Genomic DNA, 18592 nt, shown 5'->3' with positions numbered 1-18592 from the left:
TTAATTGTAAACGAGATACACAGCTTTTGAGAAAAAAAGAAGCATGCAAATAAAGTGCTTGCTGGTGTGAAAATGAAACACACAATGGGTTGGGTTGCTGTTGAAGTTAAGCCATCTTAAGGGAAAATAATAATGTTAAAGTAGAATTAAGTTCAGGAGGATATGGCTGGAATAAATACCACATGACAATAAATCAATCTTCAAAATTGTTGTTGATAAACGTATTGATTAATCAACCAAATAGTTTCCACTCTGAACCATACAATCACAAGTCACAATACAATTCCACCTGAAATTTTATGAACAATGATAATTAATTATTGCCCAGCCTTAGGAGAATTTCGTCTTTGATAACAAATTGTAGCCTGACTGATACTGAATTTTTGAGACTGATTCTCAGATATTTGCCATTTTAAAGGTCCAGTGTGTAAAATGTAGGCGGCTCTATTGGCAGAAATTGAATATAATATTCATAAGTATGTTTTCATTAGTGTAAAATAACCTAAAACATTTTTTTCTCTAGTTTCACAGCCACCATAGTGTCTCATAGACACGTGGAAGGGGAGGGTGAGGCAAGAGGTATTAAGTTGGCTCCAGTCTGTAACCACCACTAGATGCCACTAAATCCTAGGTCTAGTAGAAATATCTGCGTTGTATATAAAGTATACTTTAGCCTTATGGAAACCAGTCATATATCATTCTATACTTTTTGTGTTACCTCTCCACAACTCCCATTTCTAACTCCATGTAGCCTGGACAGTGTATGACTGTTTGTGTGAGGGAACGTGTGTCTCTGCCAAACCACAGCTTTGAGTCTTATCACTAATGGAAAGCGCTACTGAACGATGATGAAGTGCAGTCCGGCGCAGGAATTAATAATCTAGTCTAATTCTCTGTCTAGGTCCTCCTGGGATAACTTCTCAGGGCCCTCCTGGCTCTCCCGGACCCCGTGGACCTCCTGGGACATGTGACCCCAGTGACTGTCTCTTTCCATCCCGGTGAACCCAGCAGAGCGGTTCAGGCCGGTTCGAGGACAGACGTCCAGCTCCAAGCTCAGTGCTGCAGGCACAGAGCAGCCTCGCTGTATCGGCTCTGGTTTATCGCACAGACTCACAACTGACCTCTTTTGTTCACTTTGCAATAACATTTGGATGCAGTCAGGATTTTTTTTTGTTGTTGTCTGGTTTGTTTTGAATTCAGTTTTTTTGTGCTGTACTCTTTAAGTTATTTCGTTTTTTCACATCCCCCACTGTGATGTAATGCATTCCATGTCAACTCTCATTATGTCTTTCAAGACTATGAAATGACTTTGTTTCATCACGTTCAGTCCTGTCTGAAAACATGATCTTAATTATTTGTTTGCCTCCTTAATGGGCATGCCTATTCACTCTTCTGGTCTTGTTCAGATAAGCCAATGCGCTGGCAGAAGGTACATCTTGCGCGTGTGTGCGTGTGTGCGTATGTGCTTATGTGTGTGAGAAAGAGATTAGCTGAATGAGTATACTTGTTTTATGTGTAGGTGTGAAAAAATAACAGATTTTTGAAACTCCTTATGCAACCAAAGTGCAGCAGATGCGTCTGATACGGAAATTATTTATTTTTAAGCGTGTTTAAAAGATGGTACAAATAGTTGTAGTAAATGTAGCACGGATATTCAGTTATATTGTCACTAGAAGATGGATTATTACATTTCTGGATTACTGAGAGTTTTGTTTTTTGTTTTAGGAAATTATGACTCGTAACCCATTTGCATTGTGCATGATAATAATTTTTTTTAAAGAATCTTCAACATAATTATTGATAAAGATGTCTTCCCATTTTCTGTAGATTATGCATCAGTACTGAATGTTCATCAACCACATCTTTTGTAATCCAAAAACCTACACCTCATACTGTTCGACGCATACATCAAGGGCAGATCTTTCCACATGAAAAGAATGTACTTTAATTATTGTTCCTGTTCAGCGAGTGTGACTTGACCTCACATTCGTCTTTACTGTTGGTTTAATCTGTAAATAAGTTGAATGAGTGATTGTGTTTTCTTTCTTTTTTCCTGTCTAATGGGGCTTGTAATGGGACCTGACAATATAATTACATAAGCAAGTTGTCATTGTAATGTCACGTTAAGGTTCTCACTTTTGTTATCAATCATACAATGCTGCAAATGTTTTAAGATTTTGTTTGTGTGTCTGAGATGATGATAATTAACATTGTTTACATAGTGTCGTGAATGATGATTCCTCTGGTTTTATTTGTATATTTTTGATTTTCAGCCACAAAAAGGAAATCGGACTACTACACTACAACTTCAGACCTTTTATTTTGGTGCAACACATACTCATGAATCTACTTGAATTTGTTTGTTTTAACAGCATCGTGGTCTACATCCTGGTTTTTCACTCACTGACCAGCACTGTGTGTCACTATGTATCATCGGGTGTAGGGGGTGTCTTATGACTGGAGTTTTGATATATTTATTTGCCATAACAGGTTACAGAGTCATTTTAGTGTAAATTAAGAAGGTTTTGAGTCAACTTCGTCTAAACAGGCCATATGCTGTATCTCATTCATTCACTCTGAAAATTTGTAGACAAAAGTTTCCAACATTCAAACTTTGGATTTAGATGAATGTTCTGTTTGAAGATTTGTAAGGAAATGCACAATTTGTTCATCAGAAAAGTAACCTAAATTTTATAGTCACTCTAAACAATGAGCATTTATTCATCAAAAAAAGATAATTGGCCTGTAGTGTACAGTATATTACGTTCCTAAAGCTTTAACTTGGCGTGCTGTTTAATGAGAGTTTGACTCAAAGCTAATTTTACTTTTAAGTGTCCTGCTGTGATTTATGTTTGAAACATTCTGTGGGTGTATCTGAAAGTTTGTGACATTAAGAACTCGGTTCTATCTGTACGTCATCCTTTAAGATCTGTTTGACAGTTTTTTTCCCCTCTTATACTTCATGTCTCACATCACCATGCTTCTCTTACACATGTGAATTATAACTCACATCTTACTTTGAAGCTGCAGAGGGGTTTTTTATATATTTTTCTCAGCATGCAGGCTTGGTTTTATCTCTGTTAAATTTTATCAGTGTGAGTGGGTCTAATTTTAGAGGGGTATTGAATCAAATGTGTGCAACTAACTTTATTTGTGAGTTGAAAGAGCCCCCTGCTGGACATGTATTTATTTTCTCATTGCTTGTTATGTGAATGGAAAACAATCTTTGTTTGGGTTATAGGCTACATAAAATCCCCTCCTTCTATTGGCTTCTGTCCTTTCATCGCACTAATTTTCATATTCGGTTTAATGGGTTCCCCTTCTCAGACAATAACGCCGACCTTGGCCAAACTCAAATGAGACAGCACCAGCAAACTAATGTGATCTGAACTTTTTGGTGCACTGATGAGAGCAACTCTTTGCGTATATTGAATTTACCCTGCATTGATATTAATGTGCACCGGTTTGTGACTTCAATTAAGCTAAACAGTATGATAACTAGGGAGGACACAAAATGGCTGCTGATGTCACAGCCCACTTCACTAGCAATTTGCTGCCAGCCATTTTACATCGCTCCAAGCTAAAATCCATTTATTCTAAGTGGAAAATGTCAGATGAAAGCAAACTCAAAGGGTGGAGGTGTGGTGGGTTGAAGCATCCTTCAAATGAAATGCTTTTATACATCTAAAGATAGACAGAAACACTTAAAACAATAACATCAGTTTTTAAACATCCACATATTTCATTATTGCTTTTTTTTTTTTTTTTTTTTACAGCAATGGAAGTTGATCCTGTCACCACATGTAATCTAATCTTGTAAATAAGCTTGTAATGAAGGGGAATATGGATCAGCCTCTCAGCATGGTCCCTTGGATTAAAAATGTCTGCCTGCTGCTCTCACTGTAACTCCTCTCTACTCCTTCATAAGCTCAAGTCGTGCTGAGTGACTTTAATGTGTTTTTGTCTGTCTTTGTTTCATTGAATATCTACCTCAGTCTTGGTTTACCACATGTCTACATGATTAGCTATTTTGCAGAAAAAAAAGAAAAAATCCCAACACTGAGTGTTGCCTTTTACTGATAAAAGCAATTGAAACCTCACATGTATGTAAAAACAGATAAATTGCAGTCCTGGATGTTGACATCTGAATCAGTCTGCTAACTGGACTATAAAGAGTAGAGGCAGTAATGCTCCTGTTGTGGAGAATGATCCAGTGTGTATGTGGTTACCAGGTATCAGAGGTTATATTTTACACTTTTCTTTGCAGCATCTTTTATTTACACTGATTAATGGCACCTGCCTTTACACGTGTGCAATAAATGTTATTCAGTGCTTTATTTCCTGTGTTCTTGTGTTGTATTTTTGCGCTCTAACACAGCCTGGGTCTTTTTTTATGATGTGTTTCTGTGTGGTCTGTGGCAGTTATAATTAATCCTTTAAGTGTTATATTGTTACATTGTGATAAAACTCACAACCAAGGTTTCTTTCACCAGACAACTGAGACTTTTAGCATTTCAGTTGTCTTCAAAATGTAATGATATGCATAAAAACTCTATTTTGAATGTAACAATATTTCAGCGTTCATTATTGACCTTGGAAACAACTTTTGATCAAACCCTGGATTTACATACAGTAGCTGTTCTGGAGCACATGATTACACGATCTTCATCAGCAGATGGACTTTGCTCAGTTGTCATGAAAATGTAGATTTAAAAAGATGTAGAAAATGTAGATTTAAAAGATGTTGAGCATCCACATTTCTGTGACAATGACTGAAAGGTGCAGAACAGCTACTAAATTAACCTTGAGGTGAGATCGTCTTGTCAGCTGTGATAGTTTTGTTTTTATTTGAAGTGAAGAAGAACAGTTTTGGAAAAATATATTTGTCACAAAATATTCTGTCATCACATAATGATACCAGTATACAGAATAAAGTAAACACTGCATGTGTTGTTTTCTTTATTTGTAACATTAATGAGGGTCTCCCTCATCCCTAAAATATATTCCATATATGCACGACTGCACTCTGTTGTCATTCTGTACAATGAGACAAAATCTCACATCAGGTTGTTTAGTAGGAAATATAATTAACCACAATTCAAACATTTTTTTTTTTTTACAGATTTACAACATAAACTGAAGTCAGTGTGACTTGATGACATTTTCATCCTCTCTCCTTTTTATTTTGAACTGCAGGGCTAAAAAGCAACATGTAGAGATTTATATTAGGAAAGGGGGGATTCACCAGGTTTATCTTTGGTACATTAGCACATACAGAACCAAATACTTGAAAAAGGCACTCAAACCAAAGAAATCCTGATCCTGATTTACTTTGGGTGATTATTTTTCAAATGTTCTGTGGGAAAGCGGATGCTTTTATTTCAGAAAACAGCGTGAATGGAGGAAAATAGAGGCAGAGGTACAAGGAGAGTGGGATAAACAAACACTTCTGGTCATTTCATATTGCCTCAGAAATGTGAGCACAACATCCTGAAAATCTCAAAACATCTCTCAGGTAGAAAAACACACCAGAACAAGGTAGATTTTTGCAGCACAAAAAAAGGTTTTGTGTTTCTTTACGACTTGAAGAGGCTGGCTCCTTCTGATAGAGATGCTGCTGGCACAAAACACGCTCACAAGACTAGAGGTTAATGGATCGTAGGCACCGCACCGACCGCAGCCCCTTGGAAGACAGTGTGAAAAATGTTGTGTGCTCAGGGGAGCTAATCCAACAGTCTTTCTGTCTCTGTCAGAGTGGCTCTTAGTTCCCTGCGGGTCCCTTCACATCCAGAGACTGGTGGGCGGCTCCTGCCTGGAGGTTGCAGGCTGACGGGTCACAGTAACCATTAGGTCCAGCTGAACCGGGAGGCCCAGGGACACCATGCTGTCCAGGAGTGCCAGGAGGACCCCTCTGCCCGTCACGACCATCCTGACCGTAGCCGGGTTTGCCTGGCTCACCTGTGATCAGGAAACTGATTTTAGGATGCTAGTTGCTATATTTCACATTTTTTCAAACGTAATGCAACAGACACATGCAATTATATACGTTCTTCCTGTCCATATTGGCCTTCAAGAGAGAAGAAACTGTCTGACTTATAAAAAATGTGTGCCTACCCTTTAAAGAGCAAATTTAAAACGCAAAATTGACTTACCAGGAAGTCCGGGAGCTCCTGGCTGACCTTTAGGTCCACGCACAGTGGGCCCTCTGGATCCTCTGTCTCCCAATTCACCTGTAACACATATTTTGTAATGAAGATATTTGTGTACAACGAGCAAGACAAACGTGTCATTGATTTATCTGATGCGTAATTCTGTCACGTCACCCTAAACAGCGACACCGGCCAATGCATTCATTACCTTTGGGTCCTTTCACTCCAATAGGTCCTGGTGGGCCTTTGAGTCCAGGGAGGCCTCTTGTTCCAGCCTGCCCAGGGAAGCCATTATCTCCTGGATTCCCAGGAGGCCCTGGAGGTCCAGGTTTACCTGGTAAACCAGCTACGCCAGACTCCGGCCTCCTTAAACTAGCTGCTAACTGGGCCAGCTGTTCTGTTGGCGCACAGAAGATGATGAACCATTAAATACAAGACGGGCACCATGACACTGAATGTTGTGGTTGACAGTTATCGAGGGAACTTTTGAAGACCTAACACTTTGTATTAAATCATGCTGTAGCATAAGAAGGCTCATTTCTGAAAGCCAAAAGCAACTCTTACGGAGGAGATGGTTCAACAGCTCCTGTACTTGAGTTCAGACAGAAGCAGAGCGAGGTGAAACCGTGGTCACGATATCCCCCGAGCTTCTCTTGTTTTTCAACCTTTTTTCATACAACCTCAGTAAATTGAGCATAAAGGAGATAATACCCTTTATTTCAAGCAATCAGTGACAGAAAATTTATGTTCATGGTGCGAAGGATCTAGTATTAATCTCCTGTGGCTCCTTGCAGCATGGTATTTTGCACTTAAGATTCTAGTTTTCAGGCTCCTGATGAAAATTCATGCAGCCGCTGCTTGACTGCTCCTTTTTTTTTTTAAGATTTCCTTTCCAGGCAGACTCTTTGCTTGGAGCAGAGGAGTGCAGGTCTGCTGGAGGTGAAATTAATTTTTCAGCACATCGGCTATAAAAAAATCATGAGTGTAGGAGATGAGTTGTGAAGACGTAAGAGCAACAGAATGAAGAGAACAGAGCTTGTGACTTCAGTGAGACATTTCTAAAGCTCGGAGAAGGAATCTTTCATCCATCAAATAAACAAAGGCTGAAGCTTATTTCATGTTTGGGCTATAAGGCTTTCCCTTTTTTTTTTAAACTTCAGAGTATTCAGCGACCGCCCAGATCAATGAGACAACGGAGGGGGCAGCTCTGTCTGTGGTTGTGTAATGAAGCATTCTGGGTAAGATTAAAGTCATGAAATAAGGCACAAGGGAATGATAAATGGGGTCAAAGGCCTATCAGTTCTTACCTTGCATGACTCGCATGCAAACTTGTCTGATGTGCTGGTCACTTGGCTCTTTACCCTGCAGGGAAAAAGATGACTTAATAGATTTCATGACAGTGTCAGAAACATTAATGTCACAGTGAAAACATTTCTCCTCATACTGACTTGCTTTCACAATAGTTGAAGGATGGAAAAAAACTACTATTCTTGTGCTTATAAAACCTGTTTAATAAACTCAAAGTGCACTGTGGTGAAGCTTATAACGAGGCTTCCTTTCTCCTCTCCGGAAAAGTTGACATTTTGGATGTACAAGGGTTTCCCCTTACAACAATACAGGTATTGAATTTAAATTGCGATTTTACCAAACTCAATAAGAGAATATTCTTTTTGCTTGCCTCCTCTACATCAGAGTGCAGCTGAGCAGCCTTTGGTGGGTGCAAACATATTAAATTCCCAACAAGATATCATTTTTCAGAGCATCTTGCTCATGTGGTTTGATGTATTCCCTGCTGCTGCACAATATTGGGGTTTAGTGTTTATAGAGTTTATTTGCACAAGTTAAAATTATATGAAGGATATCAAACTAACAAAGATAAAAGTGTTCAAGGAGAAGTATTCTGCCCAGAGGGACTTATTAATGGCCTCTACCTAAGTCATTTTTAAAACATGTTATGTAAACATTTTATAATTAATACCCCTATAACTTTCTTATGAGTAAACTAGGTTTTGTGAAAATAAGTATTAGAAGACAGCGTGAAGTGTTTGCTTTAAAGTAAAACATGAAGCGATGGCTCAGGGATGATTGATTGATTCAAAATTCAAGTGAGATATCAGTTAGAAAAAGAAAGGATTTGACAGGAGTGACAGAGGGGGTTTCAAAACTCTAAACATTATCATGTTTTTTTGTTTCTGTTGACTGATACTTACTGAGGTTACTGCCACAAATACATTGAAACTCAATGCAATATGAGAAAATGAAAGTGATGGATTTGCTATGAATTGTCTAACATACTATATACACTATTTTAGAAAGTATTGTGTAGATGACAGGGGCAGGACTAGAGGTGTGCCATAAAAAATGCCTTGCAGCTGTGGTGGCAAATGGAAATTGACACATCTAATTTAATGATCTGTTATAGCCACATTTTGGATTAAGTTCAGTGAAAAAGATTTGGAAATAAAACAATTTATTGATACTACTACTAATGCCGACTTTTGATATTTATATTAAGCCAAAAAAAATAGCGTGATGTTTTTTTAGTTAAAATATCTTCATTTGGGGGGCTTTTCCAAGCAAACACTGATGGATGTGATGTAATTAAATCAGTATATATTTTTGCCACCCTTTAAAGTCTCAATGCCACCCTCTTGCCAACCCACGAATATTTCTCAAAGTCCACCCCTGGTAGACAGAACAGATTACAACTGAAGACTGTGGTCAAACTTGTATCTTTTTCACTCTCTCTGTCTTTTGACTTGTTTTCTCTTGGACATACCGCAGGACCCTGGGACCCTCTGACTCCAGGTGGACCCCTGTTCCCCTGCATGCCCCGTGGTCCAGGTGTGCCGGGCGGCCCCTCGATGCCAGGCTGGCCTCGACTTCCCTCTGGACCTCTCCTGCCAGGCTCACCAGGATTACCGACCTCAAGAGAAAATAAGGTACCAGACCGGAGAAATATTACAAGACTGCAGCACTTTCTCAATGGTATTACACCACAGGAAAACACTGAGACACTAGGTTAAAATAATCCGTTTGAACTCACCTCTCCTTTAGGTCCACCTTCTCCTGACTCACCCTATGATGCCATTTATAACACACAGAGGATGGAGACAAGGACAATTGTACTCTGGTGAGATTCTATTATTAATAGAGACTTTGAATAGTTACATTTATAGTATTAGTGCTGGTGTAACAACTTACAAGATCCCCTTTGTCTCCAGGGTTCCCCTCATCACCTTGTGTTCCCTATGAAAACACAGTCTGTGAATAATTTATACAAAGCAACACACTTGCTATTAAAATGCAGCAATACTATTAAGAGATAATTAATATTTAGTATCGGGATTTCATACCTGCTCTCCTTTGGGTCCTAGTTCTCCACGTTCTCCCTGTAATAAAAAAAACAAATGTGTTAACATTGCAGTGTGTTGTATCTTGCAGGATTCAGAAGATCAGAATATTCTCTTTCTCTACACTAGAGGGAGCTGATCAGCTGTTTGTTGTTCTCCTGCTGTTTAGGACAATAGTCCTAAATCTGAAAAGGACTGCAGGGTTTTCTTACCCTCTCTCCTTTCACCCCGGGCAGGCCAGGAGGACCAGGGAGACCAGGAAGGCCAGGGTCACCTTTGGGTCCCTAGAACACATAAACATGCACATCTGATGAGCAGAGACATTTAGGCAGGGTCATATAAAGTACAGCCTTTGAAATACAAAACAATGCACTTTGCTCTATTTTTAAGCTATTTCATCAAGGATAACACCTGTTAACTTTGCTGAAATTATTCATATACCAGTAGTTACAGTAATTTACAGTAAATAACATGCTTGTAATGAACTTTTAACGCAGCTTAGCAATGCTACTTATTCTCTCGGGCATGTTTGTGGGTGCCATTCCCCCTTTGATCACTGACCAAACTGTCTGAGGAATGCCAGGAGAACAGAGAGCTCATTCAACCCACTGCTTACAGGTCTCCCCTTACTGTGAAAATAGACCTCATGTGAGATCCAGCCTCAGTCTATTCTCTGAGACATTCCAGCGAAACAACAGCCAGGACTATACACTCTAAGGCTTCCGTCCTTTCCAGTTTCTCTCATTCAAACTATCGAAAATTGAACAGGAGATAAAGTACTGTTTTAAGTGCTTTTCTTGTTTTCCAATGTATTACTACAAGTGATTGTTGGATGTACATTGGCTGTAAGGCCTTTATTTTCACAATTAAGGCATGGATAAAAACGAAGAATATACTTGAAAACCAATCAATTAAAATCTAGATTTAATTGTGCTGCACAAAAGGTATATTTGCAACTTACCCTGGCACCTGGCTTCCCGGCTGGACCCAGGGGGCCTTGCACTCCTACATCTCCCTGTAAGGAAGGGAAAATGAAGATGAAGGGGAAAAAGTTGAGTTTAAAATTAACATATGGACAAAATAAAGACAATAGAAATTAAAGCAAAATACTTACAGGTTCACCAATAGGTCCAACAGGTCCCAGCTCTCCCTGGTCTCCTCGCTCACCCTGTGGTGTGACAGTGAAATGACACGGTGATGCATCAGCGGTCACAAGAATCACGACAGTGTTTCAACTCCTGCTGCTCACACTTACTGATTTGCCAGCAGGTCCCATTGTTCCAGCAAGGCCTGATTGACCAGAGTCTCCCTGCGCAGACACAACCAAAGTTGCTTTCAGATTTCGACAATTTAAGAAGAAAAATAAAAACAACGTAATAAAAAACTGATAATATTTTAATAATTGATCAAGAAAACAACCTTAGGGCCAGCCAAGCCTTTTGGTCCAGGTGAACCAGGCAGCCCCTGAAAAACAGAGAATATGTCTTGAAGAGATGCAACAATAACAACAGGAGGAGAACAATTTCTTACAACAAAGGAAAAATATTCTAGTGTCATTCCCAAAAGAGAATAACTAACTGCTAAAGATGACAGGCTTAGTGGGAAAGAAATTTATTTGTTTGAGCTTTTGACCCAAATATGCTTAAGGTGATAAAAGTGTTCTGAATATTTAAATCAGGTGCTGACTTTTAAATGTACAAAATCTTCCTTAATGCTGCCACAGGCTGGCTTTTCATGTTTGCCAACTGATTCTCATTAGTGCCTTTCATAAGACTAAGCACAGATTACAGAGCAGAAAAAAACTTTGCTCTCACTTAGCTGCCTAAAGGAGACCGTGATTACTGTCTCACACCACAGCCTTAACAGAGGGAGAGAATTCTATAATTTTTGATTGGAAAATAATAACTTTATTACATGTTAAAATGTGAGATGCAAAAACATTTTTCTGACTGTACAAATGTGGAGATATTGTACTGCAGCATGCATGGTGCTCCTGGTGGGTTTACTCAGGTGTATCCAATCAGAGTCAGTCTTGACAGTTTAGGTTATAGGTCATACTCACAGGAAGCCCCTGAAGTCCGACCTCTCCGGGAACGCCTGCCTTCCCAATGCCTCCCTGCAGGGAAACAGACGGTGAAAAATATGAAGCTGATACTGCTCCTGACAGAAAAATAGTCAGTAGATTTTAATATTCTGAACTTTAACATTAAAACTTGGAAGTTTTATGAATACAGTCGTAGAAATGATTGTGTACCTTTGCTCCTGGCATCCCAGGAATACCCTCGCGCCCATCCACACCCGGTAAGCCCTGGTGATAAACAGTAAATTAGCTTTTGCAGACAATATGCATGAACGTTAAAGTTATATTTGTCACCAACGATCAAACACTCACAGCCTCTCCTTTGGGACCTGGAAGACCTGTGATTCCTCTCGGCCCTTGAACACCCTGAAGAACAAAGAAACATTTAGTTAATTTGTCAAAACTTTACAAACCAGCGTTTATTTTCTGCCTCTGAAAACGTCTGTTTTGTTGATGCGTATACTAACCGTTCCCCCTTTAGGCCCAAGCTCGCCCATCACGCCTCTCTGGCCTCCATCCCCCTGAAATAATGCATTTAATCATATGCTGCTCATAGTACCATATTTGCTGCAATAATAAAAGCATCTGTATCGTGACACAAACTTACCATTGCCCCTGCGACACCCTGGGGACCTGGATCTCCATCAAGACCTCGAGCTCCCTGCCAGAGAACAATATTAGTATTGGTATTATACTCTGTTTAAAGAATAAACCTTTTTTATAGACAACTATTCTTGGGTAATTCAGGAGGAATCTGATTAATATGAAAGGTACCGCGGGCTTAAAAATCATGGAAGCACTTACCATCTCCCCCTTGGGGCCCATCATTCCTGTGGCTCCACGAATTCCCTGAGGACCCTGAAATTACAAACAGATCCAACAGGTGCCTCGTTGAGCAGAAAAAAAAGAGAACCTGACACAGTAAAGTACAAACTGTAACTTCTAATGAGTCTAATATCATTTAATAAATGGAGTATCTAACCCTTGGTCCTTGGGTTCCGACCTCTCCTGGACTTCCCTGGTCTCCCTCCTCACCCTGAGTGAATGAGAGAGAATAAACATCAACAGAAAAACAGCATGACATCAATCAGATGACAAACTGAACTGCAAATGTAACTACATTAATAGAGGCAAACAGAGGCTGCTCCTATCGACTGTGTGTTAATTAGAAAATTAGGCTGTGTTTAATACCCACTTTTTAATGGATTGCAAGGGGGCAAAAGCAGACAATTTAACTCCAAATTACTGTTCTCCTGATTTGCAAATTACAAATAATTTATACGCTGACTCTGGTGGACCTGAGGAGGCATATCCATTAAGATAGATAGGGGTTTCGGGTCTGAGGCTGCCCACATTTCCTGCTGTAAAAAAGGCAATTCCTTCTTTTAATTATGTGTATCAGAATTGGCTATTAACACATGTAAACAATACATATCTGATAATCAAATATTACACAACAAAGAGAAATTAATGCAATGAAACGGGTAGGCATTTGTTAACATCAAAGAGCAAGAGATACATAAGAACTTGTTCTTCATTCTGCCTGATACTAAAACAATCTGATTCATATTCTTCAAATGGAGACAAAATGTTTGTTCTCCAGAAAGAGGAAGATGAAAGCCTGAATCAGCCATATTGTTGGATGATTAAAAGAAATTACTTCAATTTCTGGTTGTTTGATTAAAAAAAAAAAGTCTTCCAATCTTTGTCTAATGTAATATATTTTTATCATATGATTATATGTAATGGGTAATGTTCATTCAAATACAAAGTCAGAGTTCTATGATTTTAGATGTTAACTGGGTCACAGTCTTCTTCTTACAACCATGTGCCAGGGTGCAATCTTTCCAAGACTTACTTATTTTATATCTCAATATTTTTCTTTAGTATCATGAAATTATACACTTTCAACCCCTGCAGCAACATCTGGTTATTCTATTGTTAACTTTAGTTCACATTTATATTTGTGAATTTGTGAGCGGAAAACAGGCAAAAGGCCCCTCAAATGAAACTTCCAGTGAAGGAGAAAATCATTCTGGGGGACGGAGCGCAGACTGACAGTAAATCATATCCTGCCATGGAGTGATAAAGGGAGATAGGCCCAGACTCATTTCCATTTATATAGTGCATAGACACATTACAGGGAGAGGGTAGTTGTGCTTGAACATCATTTCAAATAAATCATCCTCCGTGCATTACAAGGAGTCGGAGGCATTACACAGTGGCTTGTATCACCTCCTCTTGAAATAGAGCAGCGCAAATAATACTTGTCTCAAAGGCGCCGGAAATTCCTTTTTTCACATTTAAGTCAATGCTAATGGTTTTCTGATGTGGAACGTTGTGGGATGTGTGACAGTTGTGGAGGGAAATTCATGTTTTTAAGCTCTATTTATGCGGTTTTATGTGAATATAAATTCACTTTGTTGATGTTGCTGATGTTGATGTGACTAGAAATACTTGGCTTTGGGTTTACAAACAAGGATTATCCTCTAATTCGAACATATTTTACCTTGTGCCCTTGTTTCCCAGGTTCTCCTGCTTCGCCTTTGACACCTTTGTGGCCCTTGAAACATGCAGAAAATAACCCATCAGACACACTGTATTTTGGGACATGATTGTAGTGCAACACAAAACACTCAGCTACTCACCTTCATGCCAGGAAGGCCAGGATGTCCAGGGGTACCAGGTGGACAAGAGTTTGGACACTAAACAATAACAACAACATAACAGTCAGAAAATATTCTGGACATTATGCAATAGAAAATCTCACTCATAATCTCCAGAAAACAAAGCTTTACCAGGTCAGCACTGCCTAGCATTCCAGCTGCACCCTGGGATTGAGAGAAAATACAAGTTAACACTTTAATACTGTAATTTGTCAACATCATGATGGATCTAAGGAGCTTGTAAATCACTAGAGGAAGGACAGCAGTGTGCAGTGGTGGCATCACTAACAAGGCCAAATTACTTGCTACTTGCTGCTTTTTCCCTTGGGAAATATAAGGTCAAATGTAATCAGTTGTTAATCTTATGAGATGTGAAATGAAGCTGTGTCACTTACTCTGGCCCCTGTTGGTCCACGAGGTCCCTGTGGCCCTCTCACACCCATGGCCCCCTGTGGAAAGAAAAAAAATGTGCCAAAAACTACTCAAAGAGAATAAATGCGCCGGGCTCTCCATTACTGCTGAATACTGAAGATTTCTATCAACAAGAATAATGACAGTAGCATCTTCGCCTAAAAGAATCAATTTACTTCTAGCTTACAATGTGTGGAAACTATTCATGCTTCCACATTTCATTAGGAATTGGTGTTTTCCTAAATAAAATATTGTTTTGGATCAGTGTTCTCAGTGGTGAAATACATTCAGTAAACAGTAACATCCATAAACAAACAGAAGATCCCTTTCAGTTGTCTTTTCTTAAACAAATTCCAGTCTGCAGGTGTATTTGCTTTTCCATGTAGTAAGAGAGGTAGAGGTGATGCTGCTTTAAATGATCTATGACACAATGAGAGTTTAACCCAGATTGGAACCCACTGTATATTTATGATCACTGCTTTGATATCTAGTGTAAGAGGATGCTGACAACAGTAGCCAAAGGGCAAAATTTAAATGAAGATAAATCAAAAATAAATCTTACCTACCTAAAGTACCATTATCAGAGGCAATTTAGTCAGATGAAGGGCTGAATATTTGATATTATGCGTTGATTTGCTATCCATAAAATGTGTGGAAATCTATCTTCAATTTAATCAGATAATGTTTAAACATCAAATACAGTCCATTTTGACATATGTATCAGTATATGGCGCACAGAATATGAGTCAAATTATTATTATTATTATATATACTTAATGTAATGATGGAATATGTCAGGGCTCATGCTGGTAGTATTTGGCGCTGGCTGCAAAGTAACAGTGCAGTGCTCTGCTGTACTCACAACTGATCCAACTTTTCCCACTTCACCCAGAAGTCCCCCAGGCCCGGGTAGTCCCTGTTCAAAGTCACATTTCAGGTATTTAATACTGACACAATTTTTGAGGAAGATAACCAAAATGGACTATAAACTGTGGTATTGATTGTATAGCATAAACAAACTACTTACGAGGGGTCCATCTGGCCCAACACCCTAAAGAGAGACAAATACAGTATAAGTCAGTGTGTATGTATAATTAGATGTACACAAGACAAGAAAGATGGTGATGGTTGATCTGATCCTTGGACTTATATGTTTAGAGAGGAAATGCAACTCACAGCTGCTCCGCGAGGTCCAGATTTTCCAGGTTCACCCTAAAGGATAAATAAAGATAAAGATAGATACATTAGATACATTAATAGGTGTTGAAACAAATACTGGAATACTGTGTTCAGGTAAAATTGAGCTGTATGTGAGCCTGCAGACGGTCCAAGTTAAAATTCCTCCAGCTCATCACATGACTTGCACACTTGACCCAGCAATGTTTAGCCTAATGAGGACCGATGTTGGGGCTTCATTCCCCACGGAGATTACACAGAAGACTTGCAGGATTAAGTCTCATTTGTCATGAGGAATTGGTTTATGCACTGCAGCTCCCACTGCCATGCCAAAAGACTGGACAGCAGCTTGGCACCATTTCACTGACAGTCTCTGAAGCAGGAAAAGCAAAGAGCTCATTAGTCACTCACTTTCTGTCCGAGGGGACCATCGGGCCCAGGATCTCCAATAGGGCCAGTCAAACCCTGCAGAGAAGAGACATCATGCTTAACTAACACATCATAACAAATTTTGAAGCACTGTATGCACTGTGTATTTTCACCTTATATTAAAAAAAATGTTAAATGTGCCTACTACCTCAGCAGGCAATACTTTTCCCACCTCTGTCAATATTTCAGAATTCAGCATCAGATCTCTGCATGTTACATCATCATAAAGCAATCATACTCCAGTGGGAGGAGTCCTATGTATTCATCAGTGGGATTCACTCGACTATAACTCCCTCCTCTAAAGTGTTTCAATATAAACTACACTGCAGCTTCAGTCACATTGACATTAAAGCTCAGTTTCTGAATGTGTCATGACATCCACGAGAGTGTGTTCAACTTCACAGACACACAGAAAAAGTCAGCGCCAGGGCAGAGGGCAAAGCTCTCAGACTGCAAACCAAGCAGAGAGCAACATTCCTCTGGCTCATTTCAAACAAGCGCACTGAAAGAAATCATTCCACACTGTTTTGAGGATTCTCAACAGGAGATACCAACAGTGGCCAGCCAACAAAGCTGCTATTGTTTTCAGATTCCTGGTAGATATATTGAGGTAAAACATAGGCAGTGCATCATAAAGCATACAAAATGTGCATTTTTATTATAGTATAATAAAATTGCAATAAAATAACACATTCAGAATGAGTTTTGAAAAAAACCTTTGAGGTTAACCACTACAGCCCCTCTTAGTCAGTCTATTATCAAGATCAGTATTATGTTTGGATGTTTTTCTAACCCTCCTTTAAACTCTGAAGGGAGCAAAATTAATTACACTCGGGCCCTGGCTCAACCTGTTACAAAGGAAATTTGGGGTTGTTCATCCTGTTTAATGAATTCTTCACATTTTTGCACACATTTCCCCAAGATCCCCTGCTAAATCTGAAATTTCATTGGTTACTCTACGACAAATAGTGTGAACATAACCTATATGGTGGGAGGACCAAACTTTGTAGTTCCACCCCCTTGTGGGTTTGTGGTTTTCATGTTAACCTGACTAATGCAGTTAACACCAAACATATAAAATATGAAACACAGAGTACTCACATCATTTCCAGGAATTCCAGGTAATCCTGAGGAGCCGGGTTTACCTGCATCTCCATCAGGTCCCTAAATGCAAACATAATTCAGTGAGAAGCCATACATTAAAAAGCAATGCATCACTAAATTGTTGTTAAATTGTTTATTAAATGTCATATTTACAGGAAGACCATCCTCCCCATCTTCTCCCCTTTCACCCTGAAATAAAAAAGATTCAATGATTTTAGGTGAGCAAATGGTGAACTAAAGTATTGAGGACAATGTCACAGGACTGGGAGCACTTACAGCAACGCCATCAATTCCTGGGACACCTGCAGGTCCGGGAGGGCCAGGAGGTCCTTGGGTCCTCTGAGTAAAATAATAATAATATAATGAGAAAATATACACTTAAATGTCTGAAAACGACCCTATCAATTTTAGACATTTCTGATATTGATTGATTACACTGCTACACAGACAACATGAAAAAATTTGAACAGGTGCACTGCCTTATTGTATGCTGCTAGAAGACATTGATACAGAAATACACTGAAATAGCATACAGCCAATAGAACTGTTTTCTGATTGCAGAATTCATCAGCTTTAGATAGCACTTTGCAAAAGGAAAAGTTTAAAAAGGAGACTCCAAACAAAAGTCACATTCCTGACTTTTTTCCGTGACAGATGTCCAATAAATTTACTAGATAAATCAGTCTGAGCGTCTGGACTAAATTGAAGATAAAACAGATTTTGCTGTTTAGCATGAACACACTCACCTGCACCTCTGTCACATCAGTCTAGAGACAAAGAGAGAGACCAAAGAGAGAAAAACACAATTAGTCTTACTTGAGCGGAGCAGATAAGGACAAGCTGCAGGAGCAGAACCAGAAGTGGCCCTCTAACGCCGGGGGCCCGAGCCATGATCTCCCCGTGGACAGGAAAGGTAAAAGTTGTAAGTCCTTTCACTGGGATTTGTTGGGTTGAAGGAGCCCCCGACAAAACAACCCAACTGAATCCGCTTCAGCTATCTAGACCGTCCGAGGTCCCATAGCCATCAGGGGCTCATGTATATTCATACAATTTTTGGTTACAGGAAGGGATTGGAGGGTTTGCAGGGGGGGCACCGCGGGGAGGGGCCAAGGCGCAGACACCACCAATAGACAGGGTCAGCGGGTTATTTAACCTCTGCTACGACAGAAATAGTTGTATTCAAACTATATTTTAGGGCCGAAAATGTAAGTTTGCTTTGTTCAA

General features: G+C 39.4%; 2 protein-coding genes across 5 annotated transcripts in view; one reads left to right on the top strand and one right to left on the bottom strand.

Moving 5' to 3' along the window:
* The window catches only part of LOC127371825 (collagen alpha-1(XIX) chain), a 96067-nt gene extending 91730 nt beyond the window's left edge, over positions 1–4337 (top strand). For all 4 annotated transcript variants that reach the window (XM_051415000.1, XM_051415007.1, XM_051414984.1 and 1 more), the window contains one exon: positions 902–4337. In XM_051415000.1, coding sequence (XP_051270960.1) covers positions 902–1002 — 101 coding nt within the window. In that variant the 3' untranslated portion in view covers positions 1003–4337. The remainder of the gene's footprint in view (positions 1–901) is intronic.
* Positions 4338–4930: 593 nt separating this feature from the next.
* On the bottom strand, positions 4931–18367 carry col9a1b (collagen, type IX, alpha 1b). The gene is made up of 32 exons (XM_051415029.1): positions 18185–18367; positions 17645–17707; positions 17522–17557; positions 17366–17428; positions 16247–16300; positions 15836–15871; positions 15687–15710; positions 15522–15575; positions 14644–14697; positions 14381–14413; positions 14231–14287; positions 14092–14145; positions 12565–12618; positions 12387–12440; positions 12190–12243; positions 12050–12103; positions 11895–11948; positions 11757–11810; positions 11565–11618; positions 10922–10966; positions 10758–10811; positions 10617–10670; positions 10464–10517; positions 9715–9786; positions 9506–9541; positions 9354–9398; positions 9196–9228; positions 8929–9075; positions 7457–7511; positions 6358–6546; positions 6153–6230; positions 4931–5958 (listed from the first exon to the last, which is right to left on the bottom strand). Exons 1-32 carry the CDS (start codon positions 18257–18259, stop codon positions 5762–5764), a joined length of 2040 nt encoding a protein of 679 aa, XP_051270989.1. The 5' UTR covers positions 18260–18367; the 3' UTR covers positions 4931–5761.
* Positions 18368–18592: the final 225 nt, after the last annotated feature.

Source organism: Dicentrarchus labrax, unplaced genomic scaffold (genome assembly GCF_905237075.1).
Source record: "Dicentrarchus labrax unplaced genomic scaffold, dlabrax2021, whole genome shotgun sequence".
Taxonomy (NCBI): Eukaryota; Metazoa; Chordata; class Actinopteri; family Moronidae; genus Dicentrarchus; species Dicentrarchus labrax.
Note: the sequence above shows the minus strand (reverse complement) of the source record. Positions and strands in the feature narration are given on the sequence as shown.